At 41.8% G+C, this 24422-nt stretch overlaps 1 protein-coding gene across 1 annotated transcript in view; it reads left to right on the top strand.

Moving 5' to 3' along the window:
• CNTNAP1 (contactin associated protein 1) overlaps positions 1-24422 on the top strand; it is a 227226-nt gene that overhangs the window by 86291 nt on the left and 116513 nt on the right. Inside the window, exons 4-8 of the mRNA XM_089668764.1 lie at positions 2920-3067; positions 9281-9484; positions 12538-12722; positions 14016-14156; positions 21762-22023. Coding sequence (XP_089524890.1) covers positions 2920-3067; positions 9281-9484; positions 12538-12722; positions 14016-14156; positions 21762-22023 — 940 coding nt within the window. The remainder of the gene's footprint in view (positions 1-2919; positions 3068-9280; positions 9485-12537; positions 12723-14015; positions 14157-21761; positions 22024-24422) is intronic.

Genomic DNA, 24422 nt, shown 5'->3' on the forward strand with positions numbered 1-24422 from the left:
AGTGAAAATGTTCTTGTGTCCAGAGTGTCACTGGAAAGAAAAAAATGCCCATGTCCAAGGTGCCACTTGAAAGAAAAAATATATCCCTGCATTGGTGGTGTCATTGGAAGGAAAATATTTCCCACATCATTGTTACCTAAAGGAAAAAATGCCCCATGTCGGTAGGGTCACTGGAAGTAAAAATGCTGCTGCATGGGTGGTGTAAGAAAGGAAAATACCCCTCCATCCATGGTATCACTGGAAAGAAAATAATGTCCCTGCATCAGTGGTGTCACTGGAAGAACAAAATGCCCCAATGTAGGTGGTATAACTGGATTTAGAAAATACTCATACATTAGTGGTGTCACTGGAAGAGAAAAATGCATTTGCGATTATATATAGTTAGGTTGAATAAAGTCCACCGACTTCAACCAATAGAAAAATAAATAAATAGAAAGCCATATACACAATGCAGAGGAAGGCAAAAAACCCTGTGAAGCATTCATTCAGGGTCATGTGATATGTCACCTGAAAAAGGGAGACAGTATATCATGACAAAAATGGCATCCATGGGAGAGTTCCAAGTTGAAAGCCACTGCTGACCAAATAGAACACAAAGGCTCGTCTCACATTTGCCAAAAACATCTTGATTTTCCCAAAGACGTTTGTGCAAATATTTTATGGAGTGATGAGACAAAAGTTGACCATTTTGGAAGGTGTGCATCCTGTTACATCTGTCGTAAAACTAACCCAGTATTTCATTAAAAGAACATCATACCAACAGTGAAACATGGTGGTGGTAATTTGATGGTCTGGGGCTGCTGTGCAGCCTCAGGACCTGGACGATTGCCATAATTGATGGATCCATGAATTCTGCACTCTGTCAGATAATGCTGAATGAGAATATCCGGCCATCACTTCGTGACTTGAAGCTCAAGTGCACTTGGGTTAGGCAGCAGGGGGTTTAGGGGGAAATTATTTTTCCACTTAGGACAAGGCAGGTTTGGACAGCTTTTTACCCTTAATAAATGAAATCATCATTTTAAAACTGGTCTGTACCAGACAATACAGCCAAGAACTGAACAGGTATCAGGATTTACATGCCAGTGTCATGTCTGAGCCTGCTTCTTGGTCCAGGAAGTAGACGGTGTCCCTGGATGATGCCCCAACAAAGATGGTGTTGACTTTGTGGAGAGAAAAGCAGCAGGCATTGTTGGGGGAAGAACTGGGATAAATACAGTAATAAGTATCTGGAAGTGTTAAACTGATACAATACTTTGCATGGACCTAGCAGGAAATCTTACTGTATATCTTAAGACAGATTCACTTTAAGATGATGTTTGCTCAGCTGGACATATCTCACTACACTGGAGTTGCATTTAACCAAAAGCAGGGGAATTTAAAAGGTTTAAGGCCTTGTTCACACCATGTGCAGAGATGTGAGTTTTTCTGCACTCGTTCTGCAAGGACACAAAGAAAATAATTGTTCTGTATGTGCCCTGTTCACACCACAACACTAGTATCATATGCAGATTTTTCCTGCACAGGAATCTTTAACGTGTATTAAGCTCACTGCAACAAGCATGAAAACTGATGTAAACTTGTGTCTCTGCAAGTGAAAACTTTTTTCCATGAATTTTTCTGGTGTGAACAAATCCTAAAAGTGGAACTTTAGTTGGAAAATGATGTCCTGCTAGATCACTTCATGCTGCCCCCAATTGCAGATTTACCTATGTAAAACAATAAAAACTAGAAAAGCTACAATTTCTGGGGAAATTGTGTGACGTGTTCTTGCCTCCACCAGTAGTCTACAATGTCAATGGACGGTGTGAGTTGCAAACAAATGGTCATATTGTGAAAACTATCAGGACAATGGCTTAGTGGCAGCAGGGATAGCTGAACGTTTTGATATAAGATTTGTGTAGGTGGGCTTGAAAATGAGGGAGTGATGGCAGTTTAGAAATCTTGTCCTGATTTTTCAGCTCACACTCTAGCTTTTGTCAGCTCCCACTCTAGTTTTGAACATTGCGCCATTCATTCCTATGGGACCAATTTCACCACAAAAACGGCAACATTTCGTGAACCATTCTGCGAAGCATTCCACAAAGTAATAGCACACCAATCGGGAACAATCTGCACGTTTCGGTATATTACTGTCTATGTAGTGTAAAAACTGTGGGAGGAGTTAGGGTGGTAAATTTGGCTATAATAATAAGAATATATATGTGAGATAACAGTAAGTGGTCTTGCCATGCAAGAACACTTAACAAATGTCTACACTGTTTAAAATCCAGTAATAAACTGTCTGACCTTGCTCTACACTTGCTCAGTTGATCTATAGGCATTTTTAGGCCCTGCAGAATTTGTAGAGGCCAATTTGCTGACACCCTTAAAGCAGAATTGAACCCTCCTATCCTTTACAGCCGAGGAAGCGGCTTCTGTTTGATCTGCAACTGCCAAGATTCTGCACATGTGATCAGTTATGACACCAGCCATTTAATGGTTTGAGAGTTTGGTTGAGGACACAAGCAAATGTGACAGTTACCAATCCCCACATTCCAGGAATGTAACTGTTTTTTTTTAAACCGTTAAATTGATGGATTTGGTTTCTGTTTATGATTTACTGCTGTTTGAGAGCTTTGGGCTTCAGCAAAATGGCCGCCTCCAGCAAAAGAAGAAACAGGGGCATTGCTGGAGGCAATATACAGCACACACTCATTTTGGTAGCATAATTATTATTGTGGAATGTATGTTGCTTGCTAAAGAACATTATTTTTATGAGGTTGTTAATGGGTAAATTTCCGCTATTATACTCAGATTATTTAATTTTGATGTTGGTAAGATACAATCACTAGTGCTCCAAAACTGAATATGAATTCTATGGACAATAGTACATGCTGACATTTTATTATTAAAACAAATTTCTCTTTTATACCACAGACCTTTTTTGGCAATGTCAATACATCCGGGGTGATAGAACACCGCCTCCACTATCCTGTCAAGGCTCGCTACCTCCGCTTTATTCCTGTGGCTTGGAACCCTAAAGGAAAGATTGGACTTCGGGTTGCACTGTATGGCTGTGAATACAGTATGTCATAACATATACATAAGACATAGTAATGTCATTTAACTTAGAAATAATAGAAATTGTAATGATCTGGTGGTAAGAAATCCCAGCTTCCCTCTCAAATCCTGTACATTCACCATTTCAGACCAAGTTACATAGTTAAGTTGAAAAACGACACCGCCAATATAAAAAACATGTAGAAAACCTCCATATACACAATTCTGTACCCACAGTTGATCCAGAGCAAGGCAAAAAAAAAAAATAAAGCATGACCTTATTTGCTCCAGCAGGGGAACAAATTCCTTTCTGATCACCCAAAAGGCAATTGGATATTCCCTGATCAACTACCTCTGGTGTCTTTACCTATACAGTGGGGCAAAAAAGTATTTAGTCAGCCACCAATTGTGCAAGTTCTCCCACTTAAAAAGATGAGAGAGGCCTGTAATTGGCATCATAGGTAGACCTCAACTATGAGAGACAAAGTGAGAAAAAAAATCCAGACAATCACATTGGCTGATTTGGAAAGAATTTATTTGCAAATTATGGTGGAAAATAAGTATTTGGTCAATATCAAAAGTTCATCTTAATACTTTGTTATATATCCTTTGTTGGCAATGACAGAGGTCAAACGTTTCCTGTACGTCTTCACAAGGTTGGCACACACTGTTGCTGGTATGTTGGCTCATTCCTCCATGCAGATCTCTTCTAGAGCAGTGATGTTTTGGGGCTGTCGCTGGCTGGCAACACGGACTTTCAACTCCCTCCAAAGGTTTTCTATGGGGTTGAGATCTGGAGACTGGCTAGGCCACTCCAGGACCTTGAAATGCTTCTTACGAAGCCACTCCTTCGTTGTCCGGGCGGTATGTTTGGGATCATTGTCATGTTGGAAGACCCAGCCACGTTTCATCTTCAATGCCCTTGCTGATGGAAGGAGGTTTGCACTCAAAATCTCACGATACATGGCCCCATTCATTTTGTCCTGTACATGGATCAGTCGCCCTGGTCCCTTGTGGAGAAACAGCCCCCCAATGATGTTGCCACCCCCATGCTTCACAGTAGGTATGGTGTTCTTTGGATGCAACTCGGCATTCTCTCTCCTCCAAACACGATGAGTTGTGTTTCTACCAAACAGTTCTATTTTGGTTTCATCTGACCATATGACATTCTCCCAATCCTCTTCTGGATCATCCAAATGCTCTCTAGCAAACTTCAGACGGGCCCGGACATGTACTGGCTTAAGCAGGGGGACACGTCTGGCACTGCAGGATCTGAGTCCCTGGCGGCGTAGTGTGTTACTGATGGTAGCCTTTGTTACGTTGGTCCCAGCTCTCTGCAGGTCATTCACTAGGTCCCCCCGTGTGGTCCTGAGATTTTTGCTCACCGTTCTTGTGATCATTTTGACCCCAGGGGGTGAGATCTTGCTTGGAGCCCCAGATCGAGGGAGATTATCAGTGGTCTTGTATGTCTTCCATTTTCTAATTATTGCTCCCACAGTTGATTTGTTCACACCAAGCTGCTTGCCTATTGCTGATTCAGTCTTCCCAGCATGGTGCAGGTCTACAATTTTGTTTCTGGTGTCCTTCGACAGCTCTTTGGTCTTCACCATAGTGGAGTTTGGAGTGTGACTGTTTGAGGTTGTGAACAGGTGTCTTTTATACTGATAACAAGTTCAAACAGGTGCCATTGATACAGGTAATGAGTGCAGGACAGAGGAGCCTTCTTATAGAAGAAGGTACAGGTTTGTGAGAGCCAGAAATCTTGCTTGTTTGTAGGTGACCAAATTCTTATTTTCCACCATAATTTGCAAATAAATTCTTTCCAAATCAGCCAATGTGATTGTCTGGATTTTTTTTCTCATTTTGTTTCTCGTAGTTAAGGTCTACCTATGATGCCAATTACAGACCTCTCATCTTTTTAAGTGGGAGAACTTGCACAATTGGTGGCTGACTAAATACTTTTTTCCCCACTGTAAATGTTAGCAGGGTTTTTTTTCTCTGAGAATAGGTGCAGGAACTCCACATTTCTGAGTCACCCCTTGTTTCCACCCCTTACCTACCTGCGAGCACCATCCCTTGGTTCCACCCTCTACCCACCTCCCAGTACCACTCCCTTTAGAAAATACAGAGGCAAGTATAATTTTGTATGTAATTTGTTAACGACTGAAAGAAAAACAGTAAAAAAAATCCCCCCCAGGAATAATAGATTCCCTCAGCAACAATGGACCCCTACAACAAAATACCACCCCAGCAACAAAAATACCCCATCAGCAACAACCGTTCTCCCATCGGCAAGCAGCAGTAGACCCCTCCCTTAACAGTGGATCCCTTCCAACAACAATTGACATCCCAGCAACAATAGATCCCTCTCCAACAGCAATATACCTCCCCAGCAGCAATAGACCATCATGCAAAAATAGATCCCCTCCAATGAAAATAGATCCCCTAGCAGCCAGCATCAATAGAACCTCCAGCACCCCTTGCCATTACATACATTGAATACTGGAGGTGCCGGAACTGTGTTCCCACCTGAAAAAAAAAGCCCTGAATGTTAGTATCCAGTTATATTTTGTGCATTTAGGAATGCATTCACCTTTTTTTTAAAAAAAAAACAACCTGCTGAGCTAACCAGAACCAGCTCTTGAGGAAATCTATTTTGCATTTTTCCCAGCTCTTACTGTTAAGAAACCTTTCCGTATGTGGAGGTTAAAGCTTTTTTTCTCCAGACATAGTGCCCCTTTGTCTTCTGTAATAACTCTACACCGATTTCACTATATGAACCACTGATGTATTTATACATGTTGATCATATCCCCCTTAATCTCCTCTTCTCAACAGAGAATAAATTCAGTTCCTCTAATCTTCCCTCATAGCTGATCTCCTTCATGCCTCATATCAGTTTGGTTTCCCTTCTCTGCACTTTCTCCAGTTCCCCAATATCCTTCTTGTGAAACTGGTGCCCAAAACTGACAGGTAACAGGTTCACTGATATATAGTAACTATGCACTCACAGGCTTCATACTTACCTTTCATTACCCTTTCATAAACTTGTAAGCTTCAAGTACTCCATGGATTGGCCACTCAGGTACTAAGCAATGCACTGTGGGAGATAAGAGAGGTAATACCTGGAAATACTGGGTATTTCTTATGAAGATTTTTCTCACTTTGGAGAAGAGGTACTTAAGAGGAGATATATGTTAATTGTAGAAAGGGTTCTTTACTTTTAGAGCAGTAAAATATGGAACTCTTTCCCAAAGGAAGTGGCATTAGCTACAAAAACTTTAAAAATGTTTAGATATTTTCATTAAGAAACAAAATATACAGGATTTTGGGAATTTTTAAAGAATAAAATTCACATGCACGTAGCTTGATCTGGAGGGGCCGTGTTTTTACCAACATTTAAACTACTGTTTGTAACTATTTGGCAGACAAACAAGGCACTGGTGGAGGACTTCCTGAACTTCACCACCATCCAACCGGGCTATAGCCATCAGACAGATACAGTGCGTTTGGCTGGTTCTGGGAGGGCATCTAAGGACAGCTTTTCAGAACCCCACCCCCCTGTGTGCCCCCTCAGAGTTTGCATCGGGAGCTCATTGGGAGCGCTCTGTGTTTGCTGTGTCCTTTGGACACAGCTGATCACAGAGAGAGGTAAATGGCCAATCACAGCGGCCCTTTACCACAATGAGATTTGGAGTGGGATTTGGCGATTCTGATACTATTGCTTGCTGTAAAGGGGTCTGCCCTGCCTGCATCTACATATGTATCTGCTTGCCAGCTTTGTGAACCTCTCCTGGATATTCTCCAAGATGAGTCTTGGTATGGAGCATTACACCTATTTGTATGAATAAAGTGACTAATCAGGTCATCAGGGGGCAACTCTGACATGAAGAAGCAAAGCCCTGCTCCTTCACCAAAATGAAAGCCCCCCTCACAGAGACACAGTGCAGAACAAAGACATGTATTGGGGAAGCATCAGCTGCAAGGTGTTTGCAGGCAATATGGTGACTAGGCCTTTGCCTTCTAATTGCCTGTTTTCACAACTTCCACTATCCTGGTCATTAACATAATCCTGAAAGGACAAAGTACGTTTGCTTTTAAATACATTTATATACATTAGAGGTCTTCAAACTGCAGCCCACAGACAACATCCAATGGCTATGAGGCTTTGTGGGAGATCCTCGGATGGTGACACTAATGTAAGAGGGGACTGTGGTGCAGACACTGGTGTAAGGGGGCCCTGATGTAAGGGGGATCCTGATGGAGATATTAGCGTAAGAGTTGGGACTCTGATGGGGACCCTGATTTAATGGGTCTCTGATGGAGACACTGGTGTAAGAGGTGAGATTCTGATGGGGACCCTGATGTAATGGGGTCTCTGATGAAGACACTTGTGTAAGAGGGAGGACTCTGATGTAATGGGGTCTCTGATGGAGACACTGGTGTAAGAGGTGGGATTCTGATGGGGACCTTGATGTAAGCGGTGAGTGTGATGGGAACCCTCACGTAGGAATGGACTCTGAAGTTTCACTAAAGTTCTTTAGCAGTTGTTCTGAATCGAATCATGTTAATTACCCATGAATATTTGTAATGTATATGATGTGGCCTTTGTACTAAAAAGTGTGGGGACCCTGCTATATATCATTGACTCTGTAGCAGAAAGCTGCAAAATATCTGAAACTTTCTTACTGCCCTGTACCTGTGCTCCACCAAAAACCAATTATAAATGGCGGTGCTGCATGTTCAAGCCTTGTTTCTTACCCTAGGTTCACACTTATGCAAATTTCAGTGCATTTTCCAGTTTGTAGAAATGCATTACAGTGATTTCCTATGGATCTAGTTCACATATATGAGTTTTGAGCCGGTGAGTTTTTTGGAAAGGGTCAGGGACTTTTTTTTCCCCCCCGCAGCAGATTGAGTTTTACGTGTAATAGACTTCAATAGGCCCCCCTGCAAAAACGCAAGTGTTGTGTTTTTGATGCATCTTTTTTTTTTTGCCGTTTGGAAAGTATTGACTTTTTATGCCACTTTCATGCGACTTTGGATGGGTATGACTTTGATGCGACTTTGGATAAGTATGATTTTGATGTGACTTTGATTCAACTTTGGATAAGTATGACTTTGATGTGACTTTGATGCAACTTTGGATGGATGTGACTTGGATGCTACTTTTTTCGTTAATAGAAAAGGATAACAGTTCTGTTTATGTAGTACAACTTTGATGCAACTTTACGCTCTTTGGCACTCAAGTAGCATCAAAGTAGTTCAGGAAACTTTTTGTGTCCAAAGTTGCATGTTAAGGGCTAGGGTTAGGGTTAAATGTTGGGGTTAAGGGCTAACATTTCATACTAATTGAGGGCCACAGAGTGTAAAGTCGCATCAAAGTTGCATCAACGCTGCACTGCACGAACAGAGCTGTTAAATTAGCATCAAAGTCACACTCATCCAAAGACACAACAAAGTTGCACCCATCTAAAGTTTCATCCAAGTCGCATCAAAGTCTCGCCCATTGAAAGTCGCATCAAAGTTGCACCCATCCAAAGTCTCATCCAAGTCGCATCAGGTTCAGTTTACACTGCCGCAACTTGCGATCCAACTTGTGATACCACAAGTCACATGACATGGGAAATCCCATGTTTGTCAATGAGAGCTGTCTTGATTAGCACTACTGAAGTCGCTCCAACTTTAGAAAAGGTTCCTGTACTACTTCAAGGCGACTTCTATCCAACTTGTGCCCATAGACTTTAATGGAAGTCGCATCCACATCGGATCCTCATCTATATTGCTGTGATTTGGATCCCATATTACAGGACATTACATTCTCATTGACCACAGGCAAAGTCGCATGGTATGAAAGTCACTTTAAAGTTGAAATGAAGTAGTACTCAAGTCGCATCAAGTTGCCAGCAAATCGCCAGGAAGTCACCTGGCAAAGTCTCACCGTAAGGCCCACGACTTTCAGGTGGCAGTAGTGTGAACAGAGCTTTAAAGTCAATACTTTCCTATTGGCAAAAAAATACAAAACACATCAAAAATGCGTGTTCAAAAATGCACCACAAAATGCATTGTGAAATCGCACAATCTGCATAAATGTGAACCTAGCCTAAATGACAAAGAGGATCATTGCAGGACTCCATACTCCATTCATTATATCCAATCCTACCTCCCTTCCTTTTCCCAAACAAATTAAAGTTTCATGGGAACCAATTCCTCTCTGATATGTCCTTCTATGTCCTCAGACCATGATGTCCTGTCATTTGATGGCGATGACCTTATTTCATACCAGTTCAGGAAGAAAACGAATCGCACACTGGAAGATGACATCTCTTTTAATTTTAAAACACTGGAGAAGGACGGAGTACTAATGCACGCCGAGGGGACTCAAGGAGACTACATCACGCTGGAGTTAGTGAAGGCTGAGCTGGTCTTCAAGATGAGTCTTGGTATGGAGCTTTACTCAGATTTGTATTAATAAAGTGACTCATTGGGCATACTGAAATAAAATCCTGACAAAGACCTAGATCACATTTAATCTTTTATACATTGCACATACGGTACATACTGTACATTTATTAGTATAATACAGAGAGTGAAAATGTTTGATAATTTATAGAAACATTTTGATAAGAATAGCTGTGTATGGTAGAAAAGTTGTTATTTTTGTCATGTAAAGACATATGCCAGCAACACCATGTCATGGTTTGGGACCTTTAAATATAACTCCACCAAAAACTTAGTTTTGTTAGGGCATGGAAGGGTTAGAACCTCTGCAGGGTTTTTATTTCTGTGCCTCATTTGGGGAAGTCTAAGCTAACTTTTTATTCTTGTGACTATTGTATTGAGAGAACAATTGAGGAGGATTCTTAAAATTTATAAATGACATGTGAACACTGGTAGATGGTCTGTTTTCTCGTGGCACACTTCTTCCAGTGGCAGCTGTGTGAGATGGGATTTCTTCTAAATTTGGGGAGATTCCTCTCCTTTCCTGCTGCATCTCTAATGGCAGGTTTTAAATCTTCCCCACACTATCCAAAACAAAACAGTCTGCAATGATATGTACTGTATATTCCTAATGCACACTAGACATTTTGCGATCTCTCCTATACATCTTTCCTCCTGGTAACAGAGTGTTGGCAGAAAAAAACGCTTGACACTTGTAAACGTGTGTATGTGTGTTTAGGCAACGCTAAAGCGTTAACAGCATTAATTCATTTCATTGGCCAGAATAATAATTTAGTGTGGCCATTAAAATGAATTAATACTTGAGCCCTAAACTTTTCTAGCTTTAACATGTGTTTACACCAAGTGTTTGTCTGCCAAAACTCTGCGCTGGCAGTGGGTGTTTTCTGCCTCTAAATGCCACAGCCTCTAAACTCCTTTAAACGCCTGTAGGCTAACATGCAGGTGCATTTAGAGGCAGGAAAAAAATGCCAGCCGCACCTAGGAGCAGCATTAAAAACTTCCAGTGTGCATGAGGCCTAAATAGGTTGGAAGAATCATTTGCCTTTTATATGACAAAAAAGAACTAGTACACCAGCATTATGGGCACAGCTTGGATATCCAAAATCCCTGTAAAGAGAAAGCAATTATATGTAGCCATCGCCTGAAATGAAATGGGGGGAAATTCCCGCAGTAAAGACACAGACTTCAGTAAAAACCCAATGGAGGCTCCAAATCTCTCTGGCTCTGTCCAAACTAAAATAAAACGTTTTTTGGATGGAATTGGCATATAAAGGCATGGTAACCATTTCTACATGCACCTTGTGTTTTTCACCTTCATAAATTGTATATTGATCATGTAGTTTCATGGTGTCATTTGTTGCCCTGTGCACATAGTATAGAGTAAATCTTCACATTCCTGTGGCAGCAGTTTTGTTTTGTGTTAAAACATGAAGCATTTGGCATGGCACTGCACAGGTCAATGCATGATACCGTCTGTAGTCTATGAACTGAAGGAACTAATATCCCACAATTCCTGGGCCTCTCAGTCTAGTGTTCTGCAGGTGATAGCAAATCCCCCAATCCTCCCTCCTAGCATAAATCCCCCCAATCCTGCATCCTAGCAGAAATCCCCCTAAATCCCCCCTTCTAGTACAACCCCCCTTTAAATTACCCCTCCCAGCACAAATACATCCTTCCTACCCAAATTCCCCCTCCTAGCAGAACCCCTCCCATTCCCCCCTCCTTGCATAATCCCCCCCCCATCTTCCCTCCTAACACAAATCCCCCTAATCCCCCTCTTCCAGCACAAAATCCCCCCTCCTAGCACAAATCCCCCCTCCCCTGCAAACCACCTTCCTAGCACAACTCCCCACCCCAATCCCCTACTTAGCACAAATTCCCCCCAATCCCCCTTTTAGTACAAATTCCACGTCCAAACTTCCCTTCTAGTGCAAATCCACCCCAACCCCCCTCTGAACACAGATACCCCCCCAATCCTCTCTCCTAACACAAATTCCCTCTCCTAGCACAAATGCCCTCAATCCCCTCTCCTAGCACAAATTTCTCCCCCAATCCCCCCCTTTTAACACAAATCCCTCCCCCCAAACTTCCCTCTTACTCCTAGTACATATACCCCCGTTCTTTTTCCTAGCACAAATCCCTATTCCCCCCCCTCATCCCATTACTCTTCCCAAGACAAATATGTCCCCATCCACCCTCCTGCACAAACCTCATCTCAGCACAAATGATTGTTACCACTCCCCCTCCTTTCATTGTGTCATTGTGTACAGTTTTCTCAGCCTGTAAGCTCAACACCCTCCCCCCCCCCCCCCGGAGCTTACAGACGGGAAACCCGGTAGAGGTGCAGGTTGTGCTTTCACTCCTGTCAGTGGAGCAATCCTCCATACAGTAGATGACACAGGATCGCCGTTGGATGGGGCTGCAAACAGTGTGATTACCCTGCCCACTATCTCCTCCAATGACCGCTCATCTTTCTGCAACAGGGAGCCAGGGAATGAATCAAACACTGAACATGCCGATGTAAGAACGATCCTGTCTGCTTTATGGAGGATCGCTCCACTGACAAGAGGAGAGCACAGCCTGCACCTCTCAGCTCTCTCCTGTCATTTCTCCTTTGCAGGCTTCACTGCTCCAGGCTGCTCTCCCCTTGTCCCATTCACGAGTGCGGGGATGGGGGAAGGCAATCAGTGGCCAGGCACCGTGACCATGGAAAGACAAGCCTGGGGGGCACAACACAGGGGATATGGCTACACTAATAACTAGTTAAAACAAGGAAAACAATTGAAAGTGTACAACGACTTATTGAAGTATATATTTTGACTGTGTACATAGTTATTTGGCTGATGTTCTGCTTTATAATAAAAACACAAAACATATGTCACTATATTACTTACATTGTTGATTAGCTGTAAGCACTTGCTAACAGAAGCAAATGTATTGAAGTTCTATTATAAGCATTGCAAAGTTAGACTTTACATATCAGAAATATGATGAAAATAAATTTGCATTTATTTCTTCAATGGCTGGCTACCAGGCAACAGCCCTCTCCACCCAGTAGATAGTCACACAGTTACCACACTGGGCAGTTTGCTGGATGACCAAGCATGGCATTCCATACATATTCAGCGCAATGGACGTGAGCTCAACGTAACACTAGATGGAGAGGTGCAAAGGCTTCGATGCAAGGGGGACTTTGACCAGCTAGATCTGGATACTGAGGTATGATTCAGCATTCAACCCTGTGTATATTTTCTAGTACTTCCATGATGGTTGGCAAAGTAAACATGTAATATGTATGCTAGAATAACTATAATGAAATGCAAAAATGCAGACAATATGGTTAAAGCTGGCTTCAAACATAGAAGGTCAGTCACATTAGTGTTAAGACAGCCTATTCTATTCTTAATGCATTTATAAAAGTACTTGACACGTTTTCATTGTGCACAACATAAACATGTTCTTTAATCCATGAAATGAACATTGTGGTGTACGGCAGCACAGGGGCATTTTTGCATTGGTACATTTTTGACTGGTACACATTACAGAGAATTAACTAAGCTTACTGTGCTATTATAATGGTGCAGGAAACTGTCAGAAGTGCACCACATGAACTAAGGAGACCTGTTTCAGGTCTGTCTGTGCCCCCTGCACATCTTTCTATTTCAGAGTGAAATAGAAACTAGCGCAGGTCTGCCTCTAATTAACAGAGGGAATGAGGCAGTTTTCCATATTGAAAACTGCTGCAGATTCCTGACAAGTGTGATGTGTCATGCGGGATGAAAACCGTCAGCAAACAGCTCACATCCCTCCCTTTGGTTGTGCAGTGATCACACTACACCAGCAGAGTCTTCAGGTTAACAACCCGCCTCCTCTGAGCCAAGCAAGGGGTTGGGACGGCCAGAAGGATAGAAGCATGCTGCTCCATCTTTCATGTTCTCTGTGCTGCCTGTCAAAGATACAGCAAAAAAGAGACCTGATCACTCCTAATTGCCAAAGGGGCTTGTGCCCCTTTTGGTAATTAGAAACAGTATATAGTGGTGCAAGCTTGTGCTTGTACCACTCTTTATTAAATCCTTCCTCCCTTGTGGTTGTGCTATGCCACACAGGTGCATTTTTGCATTGGTACATCAGTGCTTTTGGGGTTAACTCTTAATCAGGTTATTTGGATTGAAAATAGTGTGCCTAACCTCACCTTCAGGCAACAAGTTGAAATAAAAACAACTGCAGGGGCTAGGACAGGACAGAAAGAAGAAAGTATAATGTTGAAGTGTTACTCATGTTGACCAAGTGGATGTTTTCTGAGATGGTATTTTATTATGTACTTACTAGAGTAATGTAAACTAGAACTAAAGTCTGTCTACATAAAAAAAATTCTGTACCCAAGAGCTTACCTTTTTATTTCTTTTAAGGAAAAGTACATTTTGCTAAACAATCCCATGTAGATATCTTGCAAAAGACACAGTTTTTTTTTCTGCCTATGTTAAAATTGTATTGATTTTTCTTTGTGCCTAGATATTTTTTGCTGGTATTACATATCAGGATAAAAGCATCTCACATAAACAAAACTTTCGTGGTTGCCTGGAGAATATAATCTATAATAATGTCCGCATTGCTGATCTTGCCAGGAGGAACAAAACGTCCATTCGGTTTATGGTGAGTTAAGTTTGACGTGTGTAGGGAAATTGCAAATAGTGATACCAGACTGAATTAACATTATTGCAGCATGCCAAACAAAACTATATGATCTCATAGTGCAGAGATTTCCAAACGTTTTATAATAAAGGGACTGTCCCACAACCACCATTTACAATCAAACTTTGTCACTTTTGAATGCAAACACTTGCCTGGTGTTCCTGTGGCAATATAAGACACATAGTTGTATCTACCGCTTTTAAACTGCAGTAAAATACCTCTTAGCATTAGCGTCTTTTTTTTGCAATTCACAAAAAAACACTACTAAAATACCACATGTCCTATTTTAAGAAATTATATGGTAGTTTAGTAGTGAAAGCAAGCAGTATTTTATCGCCGACTTCAGCTCTGTCATTAACAACCAGTAAACAACATGGTTGTTAAGGGAAGGGCAGACATTAGCCTTAACAACCAGTAAACATCAAATACTTATTTGTGGTCAGTGGAATCCCCACTGACAGCAGAATGTAAACAAAAGAACCCAACCAAAAAAAAACCAACCTGCATCGGCACTTGGCTCCTGCCGAATGACAGCTCTGCCACGAAATAAACTAAGGGGCGGGATCAACCAGTGAGATCATAAGGTGCCCCCACCCCTTTATTTAGCGGTGGGAGGTGGTGGAGCTGTCACAGAGAGCCAAGCTTGGTGCGGGTCGGGTGGCCAGCATTCATCATGATTGACATTGGATCTACTTCAGGGGACATTTTTTTTTTTTTCGAGGGGTTGAATAAAAACTGGCTGTGTGTTTTTATTTACATTGCACTTCTTTTTTTGGTGAATGAGTAGGGGTACTCTGTACCTCTACTTATTCACATGGGCAGTTCAGGAACTGGGGGTTCCCTTTATGACACAGAGAATAGCTGGAGATCTGTGTTCTCCCTCCAGATTCTCCAGCCCAGAGCTGGAGAATCAGAGGGACCGAAAACTAAGCAGAGATAATTTACCTCTGCTTAGTAAACTAATCTTTTACTGTAATCTGGCGAGATTATAGTAAAATGAGCCGTTTTCCAGAGTTTGTAGACCGTTCTCCAGCGTTTGGAGACTGTTCTCCAGCGTTTGGAGAACCGCTTCATAAACTGCATTCACAGGAGAACTGTGTTCTCCGAGAATGCCAGAGAACTGAGCAGCGATCTATTACCGCTGGTTCATGAACGGACACCTTAGTGAATTGAACCCATAGGGTGTATAATACGTTATAAAGGAGCTTCGTTTTTCTTGAAGGCTTTTTATTAAATGAAACCTAAAGAGCTAAATATTCCCTCTGTCTCATTTGCTCTAAATTTCAGACAGAAAAATGAGCACAGCATGATATCACTGTATAATTTCACACTGTGTACTAAGTGTTAAGACTGAATTGTCTCTCCCACAGATAACATTCATTAAGAATAAAACCACATTATCCCTATGAGTGGAAAATATAACTTGATAATTAGTTTGCAACTGCCTGAAGCTGCTTATTAATTCAGCAGCCACTCTACTAATGAAATTCACACTGGGAAAAATCAATCTCATCAATTTACACTGTCCTTTGTAACTTCCAAGCAGAAATGAATCCCTATTTATTTTTCAATAACATATATAAAAAGACATAGCCTGGTATAGTCACCAAGTATGTTTGTAAAAGTAAGATTCTATACATGTACATAAAGGAGTCTAATCATTTGTGCAAATGCAAGGACTAATACGCTGAGTGTTCTTGTGTGTGTAAGAAAAATAGCCATAAGAATGTTTGACCATAAGAGGTAAAGAACTGTAGCACTACCTCCTTAGTGGTTTCTGAAGATTTGGGTCCCCCTATAGTCCTGCACAGCCAGGCAACACACATTTTCACATCCACTTGCATTCAGGAGTCAGTGACCAGTCATTGAGCTTGTTTTGAAGTTTTATTAGGGAATGCAGAACTTAGATGGGGTTATGGATGTACGGGATGCCCAATGGAACCGCGAAACCGAGGACAACTTCCTGAACTTTGTAGAAGTGGTTACAGAAAACAGACTTTTTGGAGAACTAGCCAGCATTTCCTGCAGTACCACCCCAGACTCCAGATGCTCCTTTATCTGGCTGCCTGGGGGAATCCCTGGACAGGGGATCCGGTGTCTGTCACCTAAAATGGTGAAACAGTCCTGGGTGGCAAGCTAAATCAGTTTCCAGCTAGAGTGCCTCCTCCTTCTCCTTTCTGGCCTAGGGGGTGCAGGTCTACTCACTTAGTCCCTCTCCTCTGTTGCTGGTGAGTCAGTGGCTATTACCAGGGCTTCTAGCTGGGCTGCTCCTTCCCTTCCACACAGATGGTCCTCTCTCAGGGGGCCAGTGAAGTTCCAAGATTTCAGCCTTCCCAGGTCCTTCTGCCTGTCTGTGAGCCCCTTTCCATCTGGGTCCCCTCCCAGGCTCCTGCCCTTTAGCCTCTCATCCTAATCTTCCACCCGGACTGTCCTCCAACTCTGCTGGTACTGAGCAGGCTCAGTTACTGTTAAAGGCTGCCCTGGCCTCTTCCCAAGCCTCTTGTTAGGGATTGGCCAGGATCCTCTAAGAGCACAGACCGGCCACTCCTCAGATCCGCCCACTTCTTCCAGCTCTTTCTCCCAAGCTCAAGAGCAGGGGAAAATTCCAGAGGGCTGGAGTCTAGCTCCCCCTAGCTGACTAGGAGGATGCTATAGAACATTGACCAATAGGAACAATAGCCTAACACTAAAGGCTGAAAACATTCAACCAGCAGGGAAAATAATATAAGGGAGACCTCAGCACTGTGTACAGTCTATGGAGATTCCTTTGCAAGCGACTGTACAAATTGGCAAGACTTTGTTTATTTTTAAATTCCATGCTTGAGCTGATTGCTTGGGTTTGTAAAGAGATTTCTGCAACTTCCACACAAGATACTCTTCTCCATTTTCCACATTTCCTTCTGGTTGTGTCATATAGATTTCCTCTTTGATATTACCATTAAGGGCTCGTTCACACTAGGCTGTTTTGCCAACGCTTGCCAAACGCCCCTATAGCGTTTGGCAAGCGTTGGTCCGGTGTTTGCGGAGCGTTTTTAACGCTCGGCAAACGCTCCGCAAACGCCGCATGCGCGGTTTAGCGGCGGTTGCTAGGCGTTTGCCGAGCGTTAATAACGCCCCACAAATGCCTATAATGCATTTGAGTGGTGTTACCGCTCCGCAAACACCCCGCAACCGCGTCGCAACCGCACCGCAAACGCCGGCCGGGCGTTTGCGGAGCGGCACCATAGACGAGAATAGGAGGCTTCAAAGCCTCCTGACTCGACCAGAGGCGTCCGTTTTGCCGCGACGCAACGCGACGCGACGCAAACGCTCCTGTTAGAACAGCACCATGTGCTGTAATGTGCAGAATTGGCAGAAGCGTTTGGGAAGCGGTAAAAACGCTTCCCAAACGCCTCTCTGCCGCCTGCACACAAGGCTAGTGTGAACGTAGCCTAAGAAAGGCTGTTATGATATCATGGTGCTTCACAATCATTTTCTGAGAAGCAGCCACTGTTAACAGTGTTCTGGAAGTACTTTGCCACTAACCATGCTTTATACACACAGACCTTGCCTCCAGAGTTGCATTTGGCCTTAAAAACCCATTTGCATCTGATTGCACGCTTACCGTGGGGTGGCTTTGAAAGTGTCCCTTTCTGCAGTTCACTAAGATATGTCATCTCTTCATCAGCAGCTCTGATCCACTTTTGTTTATCATGGGTTGTAAGTCTTTCTATCTCATCCCATGAATCTGGCTTAGGTTGTAATGCTATGCAAGCAACATAGGACAGACATTTGGCTGGGATACCTTTATTGCATTGGTGGATTTCCTGATTGAAGCCTCTTGTGGCCTGGATTCTTCTTTTACAGTATTAGGATTGTCTGTGTTAATTTCTATTTCTGCGTCACTTTGTTGCTTATATTTATGTGACACTAATGTGGAATTTCCCTCAATTTGCAGCGTTTGTGTTAGTTCCTGAAATTTTGAACACATTGAAATTTCATTGACAAATACACTTCTACTGATGGTTGCATTGTTTGTGTCTTGGTGTAGAATTCTGTATCCCTTTTGAGATTCACTGTACCCCACAAGTACACCTTCCTTTGCACAAGCTTCCCATTTTCTAAGTTTTTTTTTATTTTGGGATGTACAAATTGGCTTTGCTTACAAATTTTTTTTAGATGATTCAAATTTAAGGTTATTCCATTCCACAGTTCATATGGAGTTTCCTCAGTTGATTTTCCTGGTTTTCGAGTTTGGAGATAGCATGCAGTCATAATTGCCTCCCCCCAAGTATGTGGTTGGCATATTTGCATTAAACAGCATGGTTCTTCCACTCTCACATAGAGTACGGTTCATTCTTTCTGCAACCCTTGCTTTGTTCAAGGTTGTATGGTACAGTAAATTTAAATATTATGCCATGCTTTCTGAGAATAGCCTGTGTGTTATCACCTGTATATTCAGTTCCATTGTCTGTGTCCATTCCATTGTCAGCATTTTGCCAAATGTGTTGCATACTTACCAAATACTGTTCAAGTACTTCACTTTTGTTGTGTAACAGATATAGTGCAGTATACCTGGACTAATCATCTATAAAAGTGAAAAAATACCTCTTTTCCTGGAGTAAATTGTTCCACTGGATCGCAAAGAGCTGAAAGAATTAAGTGCAGAGGTTTCTTAGCTCTGCTTTTACTCTGCTTTGGAAAGGCTTTTCTTGTAATTTTTCCTTTTATACAGCTGGTTTATTTTATTGTTTCATTACATGGGCTAATTCTATTCCACTTGCACAGTCACTCTCCATTAATTTCTTTATTATGTCAGGACTTCTGTGCCCAAGTCATCTCTGTGCCATGAGTGAATGCAGTTTGAATGTTTTTCCTCCATGGCAGTGTTAACCACATCATTGCAATTCAGCTGATACAGTTCATCTGTAATTTTATCCTTTGCAATTAAGATATCCCCTTTTGTGATGGCTCAACTGTCATCTTGGAAGGCCACTACATTGTGAGCATCTTCATTGACAAAAGATTATTATCAAGAGGGGGACATACAGGGCATTTTTCACAGGTATCTTTTTGGTGACACTAGGACAGTAAAGAAAACCATCTCCTATTCCTTCCGATTCCATTATTTCCCATTAACTGTGGTGATTTTTTTCTGTTTTACTCTGGTCAAGGTGAATAAAAAAATGTTGTTATTTGTCATGTGACTCGTGGCTAATGAATCAACAAACCATGGTGCGACTCTTGGATTGAAAGACATATTCATTATCTGAAGAAACTTTTGATCTTCACACTTTTGACCTTTTTGTAGCTTAGTTTGTTTTTGCATTCTAGCTTTCCAGATTCTGAAATTTGCTTTTAAATGACCTTGTTTCTTGCACACAAAACATTCACGTGTTTACTTTTGTATGTTATTGTTTTTATTCCTATTTTTCATCTTTAAACCAGGCTCTGCGATGGAAGCATTGTAACTTTTAATGCTTTCTGTTTTATGTTTATATTCATCCATAAGCTTACCCTTAACTTATTCTAATGCCAGTTCATCATCTGGACGTGCCTCAAGTGCTTTGACAAGTATTTCATAACTTTCTGGTAAACCACTAAGTAATAGTGCTGCGATATGAAAATCTTTTATTTCTTCTCTTATACCTCTCAGGCGTTCAACCATTTCCAGGGGGTACCTTATGTAATTCTGAATTTCCTGGCCTTTCATCAGCTTGATTTGGTATAGCTTTCTATTCAAATACAGGTCATTGCTGAGATTAGCTCTTTCATTTACCTTTTGTACTCCTCCCCACATTTCTTTAGCAGTTTCAGACTTAAATATTTGTATGATTTGACCATCTTCTATGCGAAGAGAGACTGTGCACTGAGTTTTCTGATCTTTCTATATCCAACCTTCTGAAGGGTGTTCTGGCCTGACTTTATTCATACATTTCCATGTATCTTCTCTTATTAGCAGCATTTGCATCTTGAATTTCTAAGATTGATAGTTCTGGTTTGTCAGATTTGCAAATGAAAATTTTGTTGCTGTGCCACTGGCCATTTTTTTTTATTCTGCAGCAGACTTCTTTCTGTTGCTGTATCTTGCACTTCTTTTTTCTGTAGCTGACTATGTATGGGTGTCTGGACCCATAACCTGTTAGAGATTCTGTATATAACCCTATAGAACAGACAGTGCACATGTGTTTATCTGCTGCTTCTCTTTAAACAGGAACTTTATTATAGAGAAAAGACATAGTTTAACTATAGATGCGGATACAAACTTTTTAACACTGCAATTTACTCGTTGAAGAATATATCTCTACTTTATTCTGATTGTTGGTGCACAAAATTCATGAACAACATATTCCAACAGTACTCATTCACATGGGAAGTCCCTATATGAGGGCCCCCTTACTGTTAAAGGGGGCTTTCAGATACCGATATATCTTCCGCTCACGGACCCGCACAATAACTGGTTCAGGGTTGTGGGGAAGAGATTCTTGTCTTCATCAAAATGTCGCCGAGAACATGCTTGCCCACCTCCACTTCCTTTCCTGACAAGCCAGGCTGCATGATCAGATATGGGTCTGGTATGGAATTTGGGGGGGAGGGAGTGTCCCCATTGGAAGATTCCTTTCTATTTTTGTGACATTTCAAAATTTTAGACCAATAACAGTGGTCACAAGGAAAATAAATATCTAATCTCCCTAACAGAGATACGGACAACAATGAAGAAAGAAAAGCTTTTGCTTTTATATGATTTAAACTGTGATCCACACAAAAATGTTTTTGTTCTCACTGGACTCCCAGCAGTTTCAGGTGTCTGGTAGTTCAAGAGAACCTTTGAGGAACCTGCTGGGAGATGTAAACCCTCTCCCCTGTTCACACATACACACTATTCTCTAAATTCCAGGTTTATTTGTTGCAAACAGCATAATTTTCATCCACTACTGAACAATGCTGTCTTTCAGCTGGATTTGTTTTATTTTCCTTAAGAGAATATGAAGTTGTGTTAAATCAATCCTGTTATAAAAACAGATGTTAAAAATACAATTGAGGGAAAAGGGTTCAGATCACAAAAGGGATGGCTGAGGGTAATAACTCAGTGTTGGGTTCCCAAAAAATATGATCACTTTTGGGCACACACCAGCCTGTGTTGTGGTAACCCATGAGACGCATCATGCTTTATCATGCATCTAGGCCCTCTGTGCTACCACAGCTCATTCATTTTGAATGATCCCCCAATACAAATTGTTCCTAGCACAGGTGCATTGGGGTGCCATTTAAAATAAATGGCACAACTAATTGCACCATGCTTGGTGTGCTACTGTGCATTGTGGTAATGTAAGTGTTTTATTGCGATCAGGCCGTTACAGAAGTGAAACTTTGAAACCGTAGAGTAGGGTCATGAACTTGTAGTTGCAGAGGAAAAATAAAAATTTGCCTTAACACTGCAGTTTACAACATTGTTATGATTCTCTGAGAAGCAAACTACGGGGTTTTACTATATCAACAGAACTATGGTAACTATCCACCATTAAAAGATTCTATACATGCATTATGTTTACCAATACACTAAAATTCAGTTTTGTCAAATCACAGGGTCGTGTGCGTACCTCCTGTGTGGAAATGCCGTATGTTCCTGTCTCATTTTCTGGCATTAATAACTACCTAATGGTGCCAGGGGTTCCTGCCAACATTAAGATGATGGTAAGCTTTAAATTCCGGACCTGGGACACCATTGGCCTTTTGCTCTTCACCAATTTTGCTGGTTCCTTGGGATCACTGGAAATGGCATTGAGCGAGGGTCAAATCAACGTGACCATCTCTCAACCACACAAGAAGAAGCTGGTGTTTGCAGCTGGTGAGTGGGGGATTCTCACACAATGCATGGCAGACTGCTTGTTGGCTATTGAAGAATTAATTTGTTCAATGGGCATGTCTAGGCTTCATCATAATTTACTGTTAGCTTACTCCATGTTTAAAGTGTTACTAAACCCACAACAGTAAAATCAATTTGCACACGCAGTAAAGCATGCTTGTTATACTCACTGTGGAACTTCAGGGGCAATGCTCTGCATTGTGTAAAAATGATGTTTGATCCTCTCTTCTTTGAACCTTCCCTTCTTTCATTTCCACTCCTGATAGAACACAGCCTGGGAGACACTCTGTATCTGCACAGTTTGGTGTGTACTGCTGGAGAATTATTTATTTTTCTTGAAAGAGTGCATGTAATCAGCACAGGGCCAACCAGCACTGTTCAGACAGAGGGACGGGTTATGCAATCTCACAGGGCAGTCAGAGTAGAATGAAAACTCCTCCTACAAGCTTTAACATGTGCTCCGCTGGACACTGATAGAAGTCACAAGACTGCTCTAACTGCTGATGAGAAAAGGTATTTAGCCGTTTAAATGTACTAAATTGAATATATTTCCATGTTCTGTGTACTGTGGGAGACCAGAAATAGTGAATGCAGGGTCCTGGGTTTATTAACACTTTATATCATGTTTGACTGTTTAGAATTCAAATGTACTACTTACTAGGAATTTAGCACTATTGGTAGTTAGGGCTAAGCATAGAAAAATTAAACATGCCAACTCCAGATATTCACTTTAAATTGTGTGCAAAATATATTTGTTCTTGGCATCTAGAGATAGCCAGGACATGAGAAACAATCTTGATCATAAACTCAATAACCCAAATAATGCCCTGAGGAGGCCCCAGAACCACCCTAACCAAAAAGCCTCACCATACTTTTATTCAAATTATGCTGGTTTTGTGCTATCTAGTGTTTACCAAGGTATGGTATAGTGTGTACATTTCTGTATAATTCTCATGGTCAGCTAAATCCCTGTAGATTTAGCAAGAAATATTGCTTGTGAATATTAAAGTACAGGAGACTGAAAAATCTACCTACTGCGTAGCACCTGATTAAGCATCATTCCTTACAATTGGTAGTGAAAGAGTCTTTAGCATCTAATGGCCTATTGTAGACCGTACAGGCTAATTCTCAGGCCTTTTAATTTCTCTGATTAGTACTGGGCCATTCCACATTGAGATGTCCTTCATTGTTGAGGAGGGTAGTTAAAATATATAATTGTTTGGTAGAATTCATGACACTATATTTTATTTACCTTTAGACACTCTGGACTTTATCCATTAGTTGATTGTAATGAACATTATATTGCCAAAAATATTGGGACACCTGCCTTTTACACACACATGAACTTTAATGGCATCCCAGTCTTAGTCCATAGGGTTCAATACTGAGTTGGCTCACCCTTTGCAGCTATAACAGCTTCAGCTCTTTCCTTCTGGGAAGGCTGTCCACAAGGTTTAGGAGTGTGTCAAAGGGAATGTTTGACCATTCTTCCAGAAGCGCATTTGTGAGGTCAGGCACGAATGTCAGACTATAAGGCCTGGCTCGCAGTCTCCACACTAATTCATCCCAAAGGTGTTCTGTCAGGTTGAGGTCAGGACTCTGTGCAGGCCAGTCAAATTTCTCTACCCCAAACTCACTCATCCATGTCTTTATGGACCTTGTTTTTTTGCACTGGTGCGCAGTCACGTTGGAACAGGAAGGGACCAAAATGGGAGCATGAAATTGTCCAAAAATGTCTTCGTATGATGACGCCTTAAGAGTTCCCTTCACTGGAACTAAGGAGCCAAGCCCAATCCCTGAAAAACACCATAATCCCCCCCCTCCACCAAGCTTTGCACTTGGCACAATGCAGTCAGGCAAGTACCATTCATCTGGCAACTGCCAAACCCAGACACGTCCATTGGATTGCCAGACAGAGAAGTGTGATTTGTCATTCCAGAGAACACATCTCCAATGCTCTAGAGTCCAGTGGTGGTGTGCTTTACACCACTGCATCCGATGCTTTGCATTGCACTTGGTGATGAAAGGCTTGGATGCAGCTGCCATGGAAACCCATTCCATGAAGCTCTCTAAGCACTGTTGTTGTGCTAATCTGAAGGCCACATGAAGTTTGGAGGTCTTTATTGATTCAGCAGACAGTTGGCGACTTCTAGCAAGAGCACCTTCAGCATACACTGACCCCACTCTGTCATTTTACGTGGCCTACCACTTCGTAGCTGAGTTGCTGTTGTTCCCAGTTGTTTCTACTTTGTTCCAATACCAGTAACAGTTGACAGTGGAATATTTAGTAGCAAAGAAATTTCACGGATGGACTTATTTGTCAGGTGGCAACCTATCACGGTACCACACCACACTTGAACTCACTGAGCTCCTGAGAGCGC

This window comes from Staurois parvus, unplaced genomic scaffold (genome assembly GCF_062004578.1).
Source record: "Staurois parvus isolate SC_StPar_1 unplaced genomic scaffold, SC_StPar_1.0 ptg000063l, whole genome shotgun sequence".
NCBI classification, from domain to species: Eukaryota; Metazoa; Chordata; class Amphibia; order Anura; family Ranidae; genus Staurois; species Staurois parvus.